The following is a 16,791-nucleotide window of genomic DNA, read 5'->3' on the forward strand; positions in this document are numbered from 1 at the left end:
AACCTTTGCCAGTATAGCTTCTTCTTCTTCTATTTGGCGTTACGTCCTACGCGGACATGCCGGCCTATGCAAGCTTTCGAGACTTAATTCATTACCATGGAGCCGGATAGTCAATTCTTGCAACGGGGGGACGGTCCATTTCAGGCTTGAACCCATGACGGGCATGTTATTGAGTCGTTCGAGTTGACAACTGTACCACGGGACTTCCCCCCTTGCCAGTAGAGCTATAGCATTGATTTTATATATTAGAATATTCGCTATAAATACATGAAAATTGGGATACTTCACGCATATCCTCTAATGACAATATTGCTAACAACAAGCATCTTGCTTGATAATTTGGCATCTTACCGCGCCAAGGACTATGCCAAAGGGCTAATAGATGGATGTGGAAGGATGTTGCTGATGCAGTATCTGGTGCATAGGAAGCAAATATCGCTGTATTCGGGATAAAAATGAGTTTTTGAATAATTTTAAACACGTTTATCTGTGTCTGTCTCTCGTTGTCCTGGGAACCATAAAATGTGTAGAGTTATTTCAATGATGACACCAATCGTATTTTATGCTTAATCCTTGCTTACAGCAGCGTTCGTGACTATGGAGTCTGTACAACAGTATTCCATAACATTTAATGTAATGTAACTTTCTGGAAAAAATGCATTATATTAAGATTTCATTTGTTTCGACAAGCGATATGTTATGAAGTTTCTATAAACGTATATTAACGTATTTTATTAGGATTAGTGCGCGATCATTAGTTAACTAATGTAGATGTAGTTTGTCTGATCTTGGACACCACATTATATCCGATATCCTGTGTCGTAATATCCTTTTTTATGCACATACCATCCCTCTCTGTAAACTTCTCGGTCTGAGTCGTAAGTGTGCGCGACGGCAGTTAAGGACAGTACAGTAAGGTACAGTGGAACCCTCGTGTCAATTTGTTATCTCGTGAAAATGTGCTCTTTTTCATTTTGTATCGAAAGAATATTTCGGTCAGTCGATAAGTCGAATTATGGCTTATCGCGATCGTCAGCGGATAGAGAATGGCGTGAGATTTATTGTACGGAAGAGAATCAATCTGGCAACAGGAAACATAAACCGGTTAGTTATCAACAACCCTCGAACCTGTAGATAATGATTGAAATGCACTCGAGCTGTGCATGCACAAGCGACCGACTCAATGGACCGATAAGGAGTCGGTGATCATGAATGAAAGCTCAAAGCTCACCGAGCGTATCTCGTCTTTGGGGGGTCCGTCGTAGCGTAACGTAGCGTACCGTTATCTGAGTCAGTCAAAGAACACGTGCAACAAAGGAAGGAGTATGATGCTTGATTATTAGTTTATTGTACTGACGAGCCTCTGATTAAGGTCGAAATTATTAGGATAGGTTTAGTGGAGGAGTATGCTTGCGGGTCTCATTGCTTAGTTCTTGGGGCTCCGATTTAAGAAGAGATCCAGGCAGGTTGCCGGCGAAACGGAAAGCTTTCGTGGTCCTCTGGCCTTTTCAACACTGTTGGTAAGCTCATTGACGAAGTACTCTTTCTGCTCCGGAGGGTTCACGAGTCGGAAGTATGGTCCAAATGGCCCTAAACAGGTATGAAAGATTGTTGAAAGAGAATTGGTTAGAGAAATAAGGAATGCCCGTTTGGACATGAGTATTACTTACTTGATACAGCTGGCCATGGAATGACGTTGTCGGCCTGAGGTACGCCAGTGATCGCAAAGGACGTCCAAAGATCCACCATGATCTTAGCCATTTGGGTGTGTTCTTCGTTCAGTACGTTTGACATGGGGAACAAGAACTTGAGCTCATCGCCATGACCCACTGAGTTAGGGAAATCGTAAGGGAAACCGGGAGTCATTGGAGACGGCGGACCAACGTAGTCAAAGTTGTAGAGGTAGACTTGTCCGGGAAGCGCTCTAGCGAATCGATTAGCCTCCTCGACGGATCCGTACTTAAGAGCCAAGTTTCCAGCAACCTGAAGAAAGAAATTGAAGGTTATAAAAGCAATGCAAGATCATCTAGCGATCCTGATCACTCACATCAATGAACAGAGGAACTATCTCCGAGAAGTTAGCACGATCCATCTCCTCCCAGGTGGCTTTGGATAGCAGCTCATAGCCAACAACGGCATCGACGAAGGCACCAGATCCAAACTTGATGTTAACGGTCTTGAGAAACTCCAGGAAGTCCCAGTGAGAGTCGAACTCGATGGGTTGGGAGTCTAAAGCATATTGGAAGTATTCGTTGAAGAAGATGAGACCCTCCTGGGAGTTCATTCCGAAGATGATCTCAACATCTCGGAAGTAGGTAGACTCTCTGGGGTGAACGGGCATGAAGCTTTCATCTCCAAGAGCTCCACCGACGGTGATACAAGCTCCAGCAACTTTGGGATATCCTGGAGAGCTGAACTCATTTTTCTGTGAAGGAAAGTAAAGTGTCGAAATAGATATGTAATAAGTGTAGAACTACTAAATGTAAAAATACTCACCTTGTGTTCGTCTTGAGCCAACACCAAATCACTGACCGATGCACTCTTAAGGCAGTTATCGATGTCGGCAGGAGTCGTCATGGGACAACCGATAATACGAGCGATCTCGTATGCGCCCTCGGTAGGATCCTGACAGATGACCCAGGGCATGAACAAGGTACCGGACTGGATGATGGCACGTTTGAAGAGTCCCTCGCGAACCCGGGGGCTATGGAGCATAGCGGAAACTGCATGTCCTCCGGCAGACTCACCAAAGATCGTAACGTCCTCTGGGTTTCCACCGAAGCTACGAATGTGTCGGGATACCCATTCAAGCGACTCGAGCACGTCGTACATGGCAGCGTTACCAGGGATAGCCTCGGTACCAGTAGAGAGAAATCCGAGCGTACCCAAGCGATACTGTATGACGACGAGGACGATGTCCTTCTCGAGCAAATACTCAGGTCCGAATCGCTCAGCGGATCCGACCACGAAGGCACCTCCGTGGACGTAGAGCATGACGGGCCGATTAGCCGTAAGCTGAAGGAGGAATATGCGTTAGATGAGTCCGCAGACATTACAGGAGCAATTACTTACATCATTGGAGTATACGGAAAGCGTGAGGCAATCCTCGGCATCAGGGTCATCCTGAGAAATAGTGCGTCGCTGAGGACAACCACGACCAGGAGCGGTGACATTCATGACACCAGACCAGGGAAGCACACTGAGAGGAGCACGGAAGCGTTGTTCTCCTACTGGAGCCTCGGCGTACTTGATGTTGAAGAACTGGTAGATGGGTCGTCCAGTCCAGGCCGTCTCTCCCATGGTTCCCAAGACTGATCCAAGTCCTTGGATGTCTACTACCGGTCCCTGATCATCTTGGGCCAGGGAAGTGCCAGTGATCGAGGCGATCGTAAGCACGGATAGTAAAGCAGCGAAGGAATACTGAAGACGTCCCATGCTTGAAACTGTACGTATTGTCGAGCTGTTCAGTGAGGAGTTTGTACTATGCACAGGCCAATCACTTTCTGAAGCATCTAGCCAAAAGTGCATCCTTTTATACGGATTTGGGGGTCGGTGAAGCTACCTTTGGGCTGCATGGAATAGGTGGGAGCTCGCTATCAGCGGTGTGGCCTGATGACGGGATTAGATATCGTATTGGGGCGATAAGGGTTATGTGGTGGGGTTGTATAATAAATTGCATTCGTCTGGGAACGAGATAACGTACTCGATGCACCAACACACAGAGGCAATCATAAGGGGTGTGTTGATAAGAGTTATGTATTCGGAGAATGGAAGTGTTCCTTCGAGATTTAGCATTGTTTGGAAAATGTCGGTAAATGGGGCTGATCGATGGGGGACTCGCGGCGGTCAAGGGGACGACAGATAAGAGTCTGCAGGAAGACGCAAGCATATCAGAAGGATGGTAATTTTCGCGAAGAAAGCCGTTATCAGAACACAGACATTCGCGCTCGCATTGATATAGCAAAGTAATCTTTGATCACGCGTTAAACGGGACAGCATGGATCGCGAGCGGAAGTAACCGTTTGGATGTAATCTTTATGGATTTAAATACAAAACGTAGACGGTTGTTGGGAATTTCCCATTTTTTATGTCTTACGGATTTTTGTAATGGGGCAATGCCTTGTTATGTACATCTCGTCATTTTAACAATGTGTTATTGACTTGTTAGCGCAATCCCGTCTGCTATTTTGTAACATGAACTATATATGTTTGACGATTACGTAGCACAAGGTGGTTTGCAAAGCATACGGATTGCTAGTTGTTTGCAGCTTTAGATAACAAATGGTCAAATAGTACATAAAATGACTTATATTAGAGTCATTGGAAACCTTGTAATCATGCAAATAAATAACCAAACAGTTGGGCAACTTTGAAAATTTGAATGATTTCTTGCCCTAAATATACACAGGATGGCCACTCAACCGGGAAAACCGGGAATTAGCCGGGAATTTTATTTTTCCGGGAAAACCGGGAAATTCTCCAAAAAAAAAAAAAACCGGGAAATTATTACAAACTTTTGCTATCACTGTTTACCATCGTACGAAGTGTATTTTCAATTAATGGGATGTTTTGTATATTGTTCCCAACTTACCACAGGCCATCAACATCACACCAATGTGTAAGGACAACATTTTCCGTTTCTCACATATGGTACGCAATATTCTATGTACTATACTTCTCATTCGCTCTGATGCAATACTTACGTTCATCGATATCGGTTCTTGCACATTTCGGGTATGGTGTGCCTATTCGTTCTACCTTGCACTCGTCTTTTGTTATTCATCTCTCGTGAAGTTGCGGTCGTGTCGAATTTAACGGTGGATTTAGTGGGTGATCTCATTTTTTGAACAGAACTGATAATTTTTGTCCCCTTTAGCAATTTTAAGGTTACTCAATCATACATCGCCTATTCATTGGCATTTTGCATTTTGGTTTCGGGCCTCTACCTTCATTCCGCCCGAGTGACTGGGTTCCCACACTGGCACTGATGGTCCTGTATATATTCGTGAGGTGCGTCATCATCGTCGTGCGAGTAACAGCATAATGCATGGCTGCTGTTTAACAGGAAATCCGTTCTTCGCAGATTTGTATGCTTTCTCCAGTGGCTGATTGGTTCATGATATTCAGTTACCCTTTTTTAAGGTTGTGTGATGACATCTGTTATAAACAATTGATAGCACATGAAAAATATCTTTGCCACGGGGTAAAGTCTTTACATGTTAGTGTCATGAAGCTAAATCACCAAAAAGCAATATTTGTAAAGCTTTTTTTGTCGTTTTTTCATCAGTTGTTTGCTCATATAAAACTTACGAAAATATAAAGAATTCATATTTAAATAGCTTAAGATCCATAGTAGCCAAATTAGATCTACAAACGAGCGCACGATTGAAAATTTGTTTGAACAAATTTGATAGAAATCATGAAATCAGAAAAAATGGTTCTCCAATGTGTTGTCACACCTCCAGATTGGATACTATATTGTTGAATAATTCACTAATAACTTTTATCCAGTTTTTATCACAAGTGTCCGTCTTTCCCGTAATGCCCGTGTTTACTTACCATCCTTTAGATAACGATTTTTGAAAACGTATGATATAATAATTTGGAATTGAAGTATCGAAGCATAGTGAACCAGGAAAACTCAAAAATAAAAATCCGGGAAAAACCGGAAAAAATGCGGGAAAAACCGTAAAAAAAATCGGGTATTTAAAATCCTGATTCGAGTGGCCACCCTGTATACAGGAAAAAGAAGCAGCTAAAACTTCAAAATAGAGTTTTGGATAATTTTCGACACATTCTTCTGCATTTTTGTCTGGTTCTATTTGTCATGAGAATCAACATTACCCGACGATGTACTCAAAACCTGCTGAGCTTTTTATTGTTTGATTATTCAAGCCATATCAGCATTAAGGAGAAGTTGTGTAAATACCACCGAGCTACATTTAAGTCGATGGTGGTGCTGCTATTTTTGAAGATATTGAACAGAACAATATTTGGAAATATTGTGTTTCAATGGTAAATTGTTCACAGTTGTTTATTTTTATTTGATGAAAACATAAATGATGATAAACACTTACAGATTACCGATAGGAAACATAAAAAGCAAAGATAGGTAACTACCCAAATAGCCAATATTGCTTAAGCAGCCAATTTGGGCAAGCTAAAGATCGCTGCTTGAATTCGCCTTTTGCAGTAGATAAACAGCATCCAAGTTCCGGGCGCCTTCTATATGGTGTCTAAGCAGCTTCCTTATGCCAAGGTGCCGGGGATTACTTTTCTTTGTGTTTTATTTTCAAGCAAGGCGTCATCATCTAAATAAACAAGACGATGTGTATTTTTTATGGGCATGTTTATTTGTGAACTGTAAATGTTCATAAAGTTCACAGAATTTTAATTAATTTAGAATCAACTCAAAATCACTTCACTTAATATTACTACTTCAAATACCTAATCTAACTGGAGCACAAACCACGAGACACGGCATCTGTCTTTGACACTTTGACAAGAGTCACTTTGTACCGATGTCATACATTAAAAAGCTATAAAGCTCCACCAAGTTCGGAATACATTCTTAAAAAGCCTTAAAGTTCCATCGTCAACCCTACAGATAGTACTAATCAGCCGCAAAGTTCCAAAGAGTACTGTGTGCTTGTTAAAAAGCTTTATGGTTCCACCAAGTACCGTTTCATCTCTGAATCGCCCACAAAGTAGGACATCGGGACGATTGTTCGTTAAACAGCCCCAAATCAGCTATGGAGTTCGAGCTGGCTATTTGGGTAGTTACTTTTCCATGAGTAATTAGTTACTAGTTAATGAACTAGTTAGGTCGTCGGATTGAAATGAATCCTAGAGGTAAAAGAGACTTCTGCAAATCACATGTTACAAGTATCTTCTCGTTGGATTTCGTTGGAGTGTTATCGGTCGATAAGGATGACAAGAGCTATTCATAACAGAGTAATGGGTTATTTTTATACGCTACTACAAAACATTGTCATCTCCATTACAGACCTTCGTGTTGTAAAAATTTAGCTGTATTATCCGAAGTACATATAACTGTTGGGGCTAATCCAATGTGTTCGAAATGTATTACAGTGAACCCTCTCTTATTTGAGAGGCGATGGGACTGTCGAATAAGAGGGGTTTTCAAATTACAGAGGTTGAAAGTAAATGAAAGGTCCATACAAGACAAGAAAGAAATAGAACATTTAGTATGCAGCCTTAACTGTTGCTATAGGAAACTGCGAACAGAATCGCTAATTTGAGCATACATCTTTCAATAACCATGGCAACACTATACTCAAATAAGAGGGACACAGATTTCAGAGGTTTTCCAAATTAGAGGAACAAAAATGTACTGGAAATCAAGGGACTGTGCAAAATGTTCAAATAAGAGAGGTTTTTCAAATTGGAGAGGTGTCAAATAAGAGAGGGTTCACTGTATATTATTTTCATTCTTCTTCTATTTGGCCTAGCGTCTTACGCGGACATGCCGGCCTATACAGGCTTTCGAGACTTTATTCATTACCACGCAGCCGGATAATCAATCCTTGCTACGCGAGGACAGTCCATTCTAGGCTTGAACCCATGACGGGCATGATATTGAGTCGTTCGAGTTGACGACTGTACCACGGAACCGCCCATAATAATATACTTCATAATACTCACATAAATCTATTCATGTGGTCCTGAAATGATCATAACTGCATAACTTTTATGATTTGTTTTACTTTTAACTTTTATTTTAAAACATAAAATCCTTTTTATTCATTCTGTGTACGAATTGCAGCTCTCTGTCTAGATACAGTGTGTGACAATTAATAAAATTAAAAATGCAACTGCCAATTCAATGACATTTTTATATGAAGCAAAATGCAGAACATACAACATTTGTTGAATTTCAACTCTTTCATATTGTAATTTACACTCGACAAAATGAAAGTATGACTAGAACCAGTGAAAGCATGGTTATCACGCTAGCTGATGTTGTTCTTATAAGGTTAGCTGCCGATCGGTCGTGAACACTGACCGCATATTCATCGTAATAGTTGGTTCCAATGCTGAACGGGTTGTTGATGTGCAGATACGGACCAGTAGGACCTACGGATATACAAAAAAAACATCACCTGTTAACTACAAACAAACGATAAATATGGTATGTGCCACTCACCATTAACTTTAGGCCACGCCGGCACACCCCTGGAAGACTTCGGGACGCCATCGATAGCGAACGACGTCCAAAGATCTACCATAATTTCTGACATCAGCGTATCGGCTGTATTGAGCCGGGTGACGTGCTCGGGGTAAGGGAACAGGTAAATATTATCATCCGAATGATGTGCCCCACCCAGGAACGGATAGTGCGACGTGTTGGCCCCATACCCGTAGCGCGTATGTTCACCCTGATAGTCGAACGAATAAAGATACGTTTCCTTCTCGCTGTATCGTGCATTATTTTGCACATCTCGCAAAACGGGTGCCTTGATGACGATAGTGCCCGCAATCTGTAACGATGACAAGAGGGCGAAGATGATAACATTGTGTGTGCGGTGTCAGAAGTCACCCTGAAGACGATACTCACATCGATCACACCCGCCATAAGCTGAGTGAAGTTGCCACTCTCGAGCTGCTGCTCGGTGAACAGGGACTCGATCTCGTACCCTGCCAATGCGCCGGAATGCTCGTCGATGCCGAACATACGGTTCGCCGTATCGATCAGATCGTACTGGTTGGACTGCTTGCTGTTGATCAGTTCCATTGCTGCCAGTATATCGTACAGCCCGGTCACCATGAACGTACCGTCGTGCTTGGTAGCGCCCGCCATCACGCGCACGTCCTTGCGCACCTGTCCCGAGCGCATCACGTGGATCGGATCGGCGGGGAGAAAGCCGGACGGACCGCCAACCACCATACCGCAGCCACCGATATTGTTGACGCCCTGGTTCCTCATGCGATCTTGCTGCAATAACGTTTGAGAATGTTGGAATTATTAAATCAATTTTGTAGCGACTCTGATTCAGATACATGAATCTGACAGCATCTCCAAAGATACATGAATCTTTGAATGATTCATCAATCTTCAAAGATGCATTAATCTTGTTAGGTGCTCGAATCTCTTAAGATTCTTGATTATCTAGTAATTTATGAAAGGAATTTATCAAGGACATTTTTGAATATTTACTTATATATTAAAGATTCTATTTCGATTTTTTTTCCTACTTTGCCTTCAGTGATCTCATAAGATTCATAAATCTCCAAAGAATCATTATTCTCTTAAGACTGGCGTAACTTTAAAGATTAATGAATGATTCTCTAGTGATTCATGAGTTCTCTAATGTGCATGCAATTTTATAGGTTCATGAATTCCCTCTTTTTTGCCGTATATTGCACTTTCAAAAGGATGCTTTTTGCCGTATAATTGTCGTATCATTGTTTCAAAAGCATTTTGAATCGATTGGTGAGCACTGGGTATATTCAGCCTCGTAGAATCAAATCTTTAGAGGTTGATCAATATTGAGAGATTCATAGATCTTTGCTCTTTAATTTTTAATCTTGAAAGACTTGTGTAACTTTTGAGATTCATCAATCCGTGGCGATTTGATACGAGATTCGAAATACTCCTCGCATAAGATTCACATGAGTGAATAGACCCCAACAGCTTACCGAATGCAAGTCGAGCGCCCTGAGCAAATTCAGTACCGGCAACTCCTGCAGACACTGTTCCACATCCTCGAGCGGGCGCACTACGTCACATCCAGCGAATCTGGCAATCTCTTTCGCATTCTCCACCGGGTTCGGGTCGATCGCCCAGGAACTGGTCGAACCACCGGACTGCAAGACGACCTGCCCGAAGTAGGACGACGGTACGACCGGGCTGTACAGCAGTGCACTAACAGCGGCCGCTCCAGCTGACTGTCCGAACACGGTAACACGCCGCGCATCACCACCAAAGTCAGCGATGTGGTCTTGTACCCATTTTAGGGCGAGCACTACATCGAGCATGCCCGCATTGCCCGGAATGGTGGAGGACAGTGTGGAGAGGAAGCCGAGAGCACCGAGTCGATACTGCACGGCAACCAGCGTGACGTCCCGTTCGAGCAAATAGTTGGGCGGATGGTCGGCCGCCTTGCCGAGATAGAACGAGCCACCGTGGATGTACACCATGACGGGATGGTTCGCCGTAACCTGTGGCCGAATGAAGACCGCACATTAGCATTGCGTGACGAAAGAGAGATGCTTTATCGCTCCCTCGGATGACTTACATTTTTCGTGTAGACCGATAGCGAGAGGCAGTCCTCGATGGCGGGTGTTATGTCGCCCGGTGGCAACTGATCGGTAATGCCTGGCTGGGGACAAGGACGGCCCGGCAGTGACACATCCTTCGCGGCAGTCCACGGTGCGATCGGGACCGGCGCACGGAAGCGTCGCGCCCCGGTCGGTGCCTCCGCATACGGTATGTTGAAGAACTGATGGACGCGCTGCTGGGTACGGGCGGTAACCGTTTCCGACCCCACTACCTCACCGAGGCCCTGAATGCGCACCGTGATCGCACAGGTAGCTGCGGCAAAGCACAGCAGCACGACGAGCAGGCCCGAACGACAAACCGACACGAACAACATCTTGCTAATAACTGGCGGCGGCGGCGATGGCGGCCTTCCCAAACGACCGTGTTGAGCTCACGTATTTGGCGTTGAACAACCTCCCCTCCCTTTGTTGCCGATGACCGTTGCTCAGTTCAATTAAAGGGTGACTGTTTTGGACGATAGAGCGATGATAAGAGCGTGTTGGATAAAGCGGTGCGAACCTCAAGCCCTTCCTCAATCTCGATGTGCAAATGTAGCTGTGTGTGTGTGTCGAAAGGAAGGGGTAACTGTTATACGGCGAATGAGATACGCGTATACTTCCAGTCACGATAGCTGGAAGATAAGAGCAGATCAATCAATTTGATGGTAAACGATTGCAGATGATTTGATTTGATCGAATTCAATTTGTCATTGCACGTAATTTAACCTTGAATTCCCAAGATAGTTGTGTTACATCGCCGCACTAGTAGAACAAACATTCATGTTTTGGGCACAACATGTATCAAATTTAACTATCCACCACACATACAGAGGCTCTAATAACGAAACCGGCGCGTTAATCTGCTCGAATGAAAATGTTGAGCGCGTGTTGAGTCGACGAAACGCCTTTTTTTTTACTACACGCTTCAAGTTTTTTTTGGCGAAAACCTGTTTCGATGAAGATTTATTCGTTTTATATGTGTGTTTTCGTTGTTTGTTCACGTTGTTCGTTCGCTGTTATTGTTGTTGTTGCATGCCTTTTGTTTGTTTTGTTTTTGTTTTTTCCCCATTTCAATTGGGTCCTACTCTTTTACAATTATGGCAAACAGTTTTTGGGTCATCTTTTTCTTTTTTGTTTGCTCGATGCTGATGCTGTGTTTCACTGTTGTGGATTTGTACAGTTATATAACGTTCTGTATTATTCTTCTTATCCATTATGCTTAATACAGAAACACGTGTTGGTATTTTAAGACGAAGATTTAATTTTCTGTAATATAATTAATCATTTTTGTTGTACTTTTGTTTTCTTTTTTATAATAAACCAGAAACTATTTCATTATTTATAAAGCATTATTTCACCAAAGTATTATTTGTACCAAATTCAGTTTAAAGTTTGCTGACCCCGGCTATAGGCGATTTTAATGTTTAAGCGCTTCTAGTTGTGCTCGATTATTAAACACAATTTAATGGTTATTTGTAATGTTGTAGTAGCTTTCCCTATGGCTACTTTAGTTTGCAAAACCCTTATCTATAAATGTATACCGTCATGTAAAAATAAGCTTTATTGCAGCCGCACCAAAACACCTTCGAGACATGGGAGGAAAATGTGCGATCTTATCTTGTGTCGGGGGCTGTATCTTATTTATTGCTGTGCGCTTGATAGTTGAGCCAAGTGTGCGTGTGTGTACAGTACAGGTCCGAAGTACGGACGGTCGATGTTGCACAAAATTAATCTAAAATGGTTGGTTTATTTTCAATTTTGTTACTTAGTCATGTTACTTGACACCCCGGACGGTGCATCCGCGTACGGTATGATGGGCACGCTGCTGGGTCAACGGTTTGTACCGTTTTTGTTGGCAAGAATTCTATCGGGGTTGTGTATTTTTGCTTTTTTATTATTTTGGAGAAATGACGGCCACGTCGTTTTGGAAACTATATATGGCTGATTTAAAAAAAAACATTCTAAACAACTTTATAAATGTTAAGGGTCTATGGTACTTCTATCAAGAGAGCCCAACGGCAATATGCATTAGCGCCTGAAGGTATGCAATTGTACGGTATAATGAACCAAACGACTATTTGAAACCGAATAAAAAACACAAGGCATCACATTAACTTTAAGTCATTATTTTCTCCAATTTCCAAGGAATGTAATTAAATAGTAAATACAAATTGTTTTTTGTTTACTTATTTTTTATTTATTTCAAAATAATGATTCTCAAAGAATGTTTCCAATATGAATAGCCCTTCTAATAAATATTATTTCCAATAAGACATTGGAACCTTCAACCTATAGGATGTTACAATTAACTCTGCTGTCTGCAATCAACGCGTTTGTCCTGGTTTGCTCCACTGTGCTCCATTCTCCCTTTGGTGGAGCCCATCACACCTCATGCCTACCTCCTCCTCCGCTGTTGATGATAAGCATCGCTACAATAACAAAACCGGTTCACTGTCAGCTGTTAGTCCAAAGTGGATAAAACGTCATAAAAAGACGTCGAAAGCGAAGAAAGAAATCCTCTAGAATCTGCAGCCGGGAAGCTCCATTCCTAACGGTTTTAAAGTTTTATTTTAGTTTGGTTTCAGCATCGGTACGGAATCGATCGCTCTATCAACAATGTCCACTTATCGTTGGTGTTTATCTTTCCCCACAGTTCTCTTGCTCACCGTCATGACCGACCAAGGTGTGGAGGCCAGTTCGCCGATCGTAAATCTGGCTGAGCTGGGTGCATTGCGGGGCAGCACCGGCACGAGCGCATGGACGGGTCGCAAGTTTTATCAATTCCTGGGCGTTCACTACGCCCAAACTACGTCCGGCAAGAATCGGTTCCGGGTGAGTGAAAGTGTAAATTCTAGTGTAAATAGAGAAAACCATAGCCATAACATAACATCCATTTCTCTTTCTTCCGACAGCCTCCAATAAAAGTAGCCCCCTGGCAGGGGATAAAGGATGCCACCCGGCACGGTATGCCCTGTCCGCAGCTGAAGCTGCTGTCCCTATTTACCTGCAAAGCGTTTGCCGGTGATCCGGAAGACTGTTTGACGCTGTCAATCTACAGCTCCGATGTAAGTTCTTGCTAAACAGGCCAAAGGGTGGAAATTAATCACAATTTTCTTCACAACTCAAGCTCGCGGCAAAGCGCCCGGTGATGGTGTTCATCCACGGGGGCGGTTTTTACGAAGGTTGTGCCAAAAACCAAACGGGCGAGTATCTGATGGAACGGGACGTCGTCCTAGTGACCATCCAGTATCGGCTGGGGCCGCTCGGTTTTCTGCAGACCGACACCGGCAGCATTCCCGGCAATATGGGGCTGATGGATATGAAGCTGGCGCTCGAATGGGTACAGGAGCATATCGGGCGGTTCGGGGGCGATCCGGCCAATGTGACGCTGTTCGGGCAGTCGGCCGGTGCGGCCGCCATTTCCGCCCTGCTGTACAGTCCGCAGGTGCCGGACGGGTTGTTCCACAAGGTGATATTGCAGTCGGCCGGCTCGAGTGCGCCGTGGGTGTGGGACAGGGAACCGCTGCAAAGTGTGCGAGATCTAGCGTTTGAAGCTGGCGAGGAATTTGATGCACCGGAGGAAGAAATCGACACGTTTTATCAGAACGTAGACGTTTGGAAGCTGCTGCAAGTGTTCAACGAGTACAAGGTAAAGACGACGCTGGAGAGCGGATTAGATCGTGTCGGTGGCAATCGGCTCGTGACCGGCGATTGGGAGCGATACCTACCGCAAACGCCGCTGGAGTGTATGAAGCAGGGCAAGGTGCGGCCCAACATCCCGATGATGGCGGGCGTCACCAAGCACGAGGGCACCTTTCTGCTGACGACCGTGTACGATCATTTCAAGAGGACGGGCAAGCTGGATGATCTTACTTTTATGAAGTACGGCTTGATGGATGCTGTGAGCAAGTTCCTGGGTGCAGGAGATGATCCCACCGGTGCGTTCGTTGGGTATCAGATGCGATCGTTGTTCACGTCGAAGGAGCTGGAAAGTGGCAGCTTCGGTGAGATGGCCGATGGTTTGATTGATGTAAGCAAAACAAAGGTTTCCTCTCTCTACTTGGTAATGTATGTAATTATGAATTCTCTCCTTTTCCTTTGTTTAGCTGGCCGGCACCATACTGATCAAAGCGCCGCTGCTTCGCGAAGCGCAGGCGAATGCACGCGTCAATCCAAACGCGACGTACCTGTACACGTTCGATTACGTCGGCGAGCACTCGCGGTTCGGCTATGGGAACGATACGTCCCACTATCCGTTCGGCGGTGGTGTGCACCATTCCGACGACAAGCTGTACCTTTTCCCATACCCACCGGGCAAGCCGGACGCGCTGAACGAACGCGATACGGCGATGGCGAAGCTGATGGTCGACCTGTGGACGTCGTTTGCGGCGGAAGGGGTACCAAAGTCGGACCGCTTGACCGTACCGTGGAACCCAATGACCGGTGAGTATGTGGAGAGCACATCGATTGGGTGAGTGTTTGTAATTTTCTAATGCAATTCTTCCGTTTTGTACAGCTTACGCTGGGCCTTACCTTCACATCAACGACCCGCCGAGCGTGGGGGACAATTTCTACCGCGAGTTTACCGCTGCAAGCGATGAGAAACGAAGCCGGAACAAGGAACGTACCTAAAAAGAGAGAGAAAGAGTACCTAAAAAGAGAGAGGATGGAAGTGTGGCCTTTTCTTATACTTAAAACCGATCCATCTATACAACACCATTCATCATCACATATCGCGGTGGGTTAAAGGTAGGTAAAACCTCTGGGAACAGTATGCAACGCTAATAAAAGCGAAAAACCAAAACATACCTGCAGGAAAACAGGAACACGGCAAATAAGGTCCGAAAAGTGTGAATGCTTCGAGGATAGTGTGTTGTGTGTGCGTGTAATTCCCTTTGTCAAAAGGTGACAAAAGGTATGCTGTGTTTGAAACGTGGGAAGCAATGGTCACACAGTCACAGCGCGCGTACGATTAGCAACAAAAGAAGGGATGAAAAGCGAAAACATTCACAGTAGCATTTAGCAAACAAATATGATTCCCGAAGGCAGGGAAAGGGAGGGAATTAGGAAGTAGAATTGAACCCGCTTTTGAATAAGGCAAAGTTAGATGCGCGATATGGGAATTTCCCAACACACCAACATACAGGTCATGAACCTACTGTTTCGTCCTGCAGGAGCAGCAATTGCCACGCGCGCTCGAAAATGTTGATCGGCGCAGAATGAGCGATTTAGAATTGGTGTATTAAATGCGGGATTGTTAGTAGTGATGTGCTCTCTGGAGCGCACCCAAGACTCCGATCCAAACCCGACTATTGTTAGTCTGATTACGACTCCGGCAAAATGGGAATCATTAGTTCTGCGTGGAGTCGGAGTCATCTGGATTGTTGGCGTTACGAGTCGTCAGTAGTAGTCGGGGGCTGTCTGGAGTCATCCGCAATCGTCTGGAGTCGTACGGAGTCGGCCGGAGTCATGCGCAATCGTCTGGAGTCATACGGAGTCGGCCGGAGTCATCCATGGTCGATCAAATCAACCGGAACCGGCGGAATCGGAGTCGATCGGTGTCAACTGGTGCCATCCGGTGCAATGTACTTGTTGTCAGACATTTAATTTCGTTGATTTTTTTTTGTCTTTTTGCACTTCGTATACAGACCTTTGTTGCGAAGGTCGACTCCAGCCGACTACGGACGACTCCGACTTCAACTGATTCTGAACGACTCCTGACGACTCCGAACGATAACGACTCCGTTTCTGGACCACTCTGATTCTGGACGACTCTGGATAATTCCGGACGACTAGTGATTAGTGACGACGGCTCCAGCCCAGTGATGGGAAAAATGAAGTTTTCGTCGGAATCAGTTCCGGCTAGCTCCAAAGTTTTCTGGAATCGAATCTGGAATCTGCTCCAGAATCGGAATTGGCTCCGGAATTGGTTCCGGAATCGATTCCGGAATCGGCTCTGGAATTGGAATTGGCTCCGGAATTGGTTCCGGAATCGAAATTCGCTTCGAACTCAGAATCGGCTTCGAAATCGGAATTGGCTCCGGAATTGGTTCCGGAATCGGAATTGCTTTCGGAATCGAAATTGGCTCCGAAATCAGAATCAGATTTGAAACGGAGTCAGTTTCGGCATCACCATATGAATAGGCGTTTAGGTCCAATGATGCTACGTATTGATAGCCGCAAAGAATCAAAATTTACTCGTAAACGATCGATATTAAGGGAGATTCATGGACTGATTTCGCTTCCGAAACTTTTTATTTCCATTCAAGAATTGATTCTTATTGCAAGGCTAATTCCATTTTTGTAGTCAATCCTGATTACATTACCGGAGCCGACCCCGGAATCGGCTTCTGAGGCGACTCCGGAGCCAACTCGGGAATCGGCTCCAGAATTGACCTCGGAATCGGAATCGGCTCCGGTTGATCTGGTAGGTCCGATTCCGAGTTCCCGCCACTACTCTGGACGATTTCGAACGACTTCGGATAATGCTGGCAGGACTTACCTTCCGAA

The 16,791-nt window shown here is 44.5% G+C and overlaps 3 protein-coding genes across 5 annotated transcripts in view; 1 reads left to right on the forward strand and 2 right to left on the reverse strand.

Moving 5' to 3' along the window:
* LOC1271033 (glutactin) overlaps nucleotides 1–15,085 on the forward strand; it is a 37,293-nt gene extending 22,208 nt beyond the window's left edge. Inside the window, exons 1-6 of one of the 3 annotated variants that reach the window (XM_061653708.1) lie at nucleotides 12,671–12,871; nucleotides 12,935–13,113; nucleotides 13,194–13,346; nucleotides 13,409–14,311; nucleotides 14,388–14,724; nucleotides 14,798–15,085. In XM_061653708.1, the coding sequence (XP_061509692.1) occupies nucleotides 12,952–13,113; nucleotides 13,194–13,346; nucleotides 13,409–14,311; nucleotides 14,388–14,724; nucleotides 14,798–14,913 (1,671 nt within the window). In that variant the 5' untranslated portion in view covers nucleotides 12,671–12,871; nucleotides 12,935–12,951 and the 3' untranslated portion in view covers nucleotides 14,914–15,085. Of the gene's footprint in view, nucleotides 1–12,670; nucleotides 12,872–12,934; nucleotides 13,114–13,193; nucleotides 13,347–13,408; nucleotides 14,312–14,387; nucleotides 14,725–14,797 lie in introns of those variants that run through there. The other 2 variants (XM_309775.5, XM_061653709.1) reach the window with 2 other exon arrangements.
* On the reverse strand, nucleotides 1,325–3,486 carry LOC3291195 (esterase E4). Its single transcript, XM_061659827.1, has 5 exons — nucleotides 3,073–3,486; nucleotides 2,497–3,015; nucleotides 2,048–2,425; nucleotides 1,671–1,983; nucleotides 1,325–1,590 (listed from the first exon to the last, which is right to left on the reverse strand). Exons 1-5 carry the CDS (start codon nucleotides 3,433–3,435, stop codon nucleotides 1,427–1,429), a joined length of 1,737 nt encoding a protein of 578 aa, XP_061515811.1. The 5' UTR covers nucleotides 3,436–3,486; the 3' UTR covers nucleotides 1,325–1,426.
* On the reverse strand, nucleotides 7,710–10,913 carry LOC1271034 (glutactin). Its single transcript, XM_061658561.1, has 5 exons — nucleotides 10,260–10,913; nucleotides 9,661–10,182; nucleotides 8,579–8,956; nucleotides 8,168–8,501; nucleotides 7,710–8,097 (listed from the first exon to the last, which is right to left on the reverse strand). Exons 1-5 carry the CDS (start codon nucleotides 10,614–10,616, stop codon nucleotides 7,919–7,921), a joined length of 1,770 nt encoding a protein of 589 aa, XP_061514545.1. The 5' UTR covers nucleotides 10,617–10,913; the 3' UTR covers nucleotides 7,710–7,918.
* Nucleotides 15,086–16,791: the final 1,706 nt, after the last annotated feature.

This window comes from Anopheles gambiae, chromosome 3 (genome assembly GCF_943734735.2).
Source record: "Anopheles gambiae chromosome 3, idAnoGambNW_F1_1, whole genome shotgun sequence".
NCBI classification, from domain to species: domain Eukaryota; kingdom Metazoa; phylum Arthropoda; class Insecta; order Diptera; family Culicidae; genus Anopheles; species Anopheles gambiae.

Bases quoted from the DNA above. Each gene is read 5' to 3' on its own strand.
- LOC3291195 (XM_061659827.1), bottom strand. From the start codon at position 3,435: ATGGGACGTCTTCAGTATTCCTTCGCTGCTTTACTATCCGTGCTTACG. The intron at 3,016-3,072 runs GTAAGTAATTGC...TTCCTCCTTCAG, and splicing joins TTTCCGTATACTCCAATGAT to CTTACGGCTAATCGGCCCGT. The intron at 2,426-2,496 runs GTGAGTATTTTT...TTTCCTTCACAG, and splicing joins TGGCTCAAGACGAACACAAG to AAAAATGAGTTCAGCTCTCC.
- LOC1271034 (XM_061658561.1), bottom strand. From the start codon at position 10,616: ATGTTGTTCGTGTCGGTTTGTCGTTCGGGCCTGCTCGTCGTGCTGCTG. The intron at 8,502-8,578 runs GTGAGTATCGTC...TCATCGTTACAG, and splicing joins TTATGGCGGGTGTGATCGAT to ATTGCGGGCACTATCGTCAT. The intron at 8,098-8,167 runs GTGAGTGGCACA...GTATATCCGTAG, and splicing joins GGCGTGGCCTAAAGTTAATG to GTCCTACTGGTCCGTATCTG.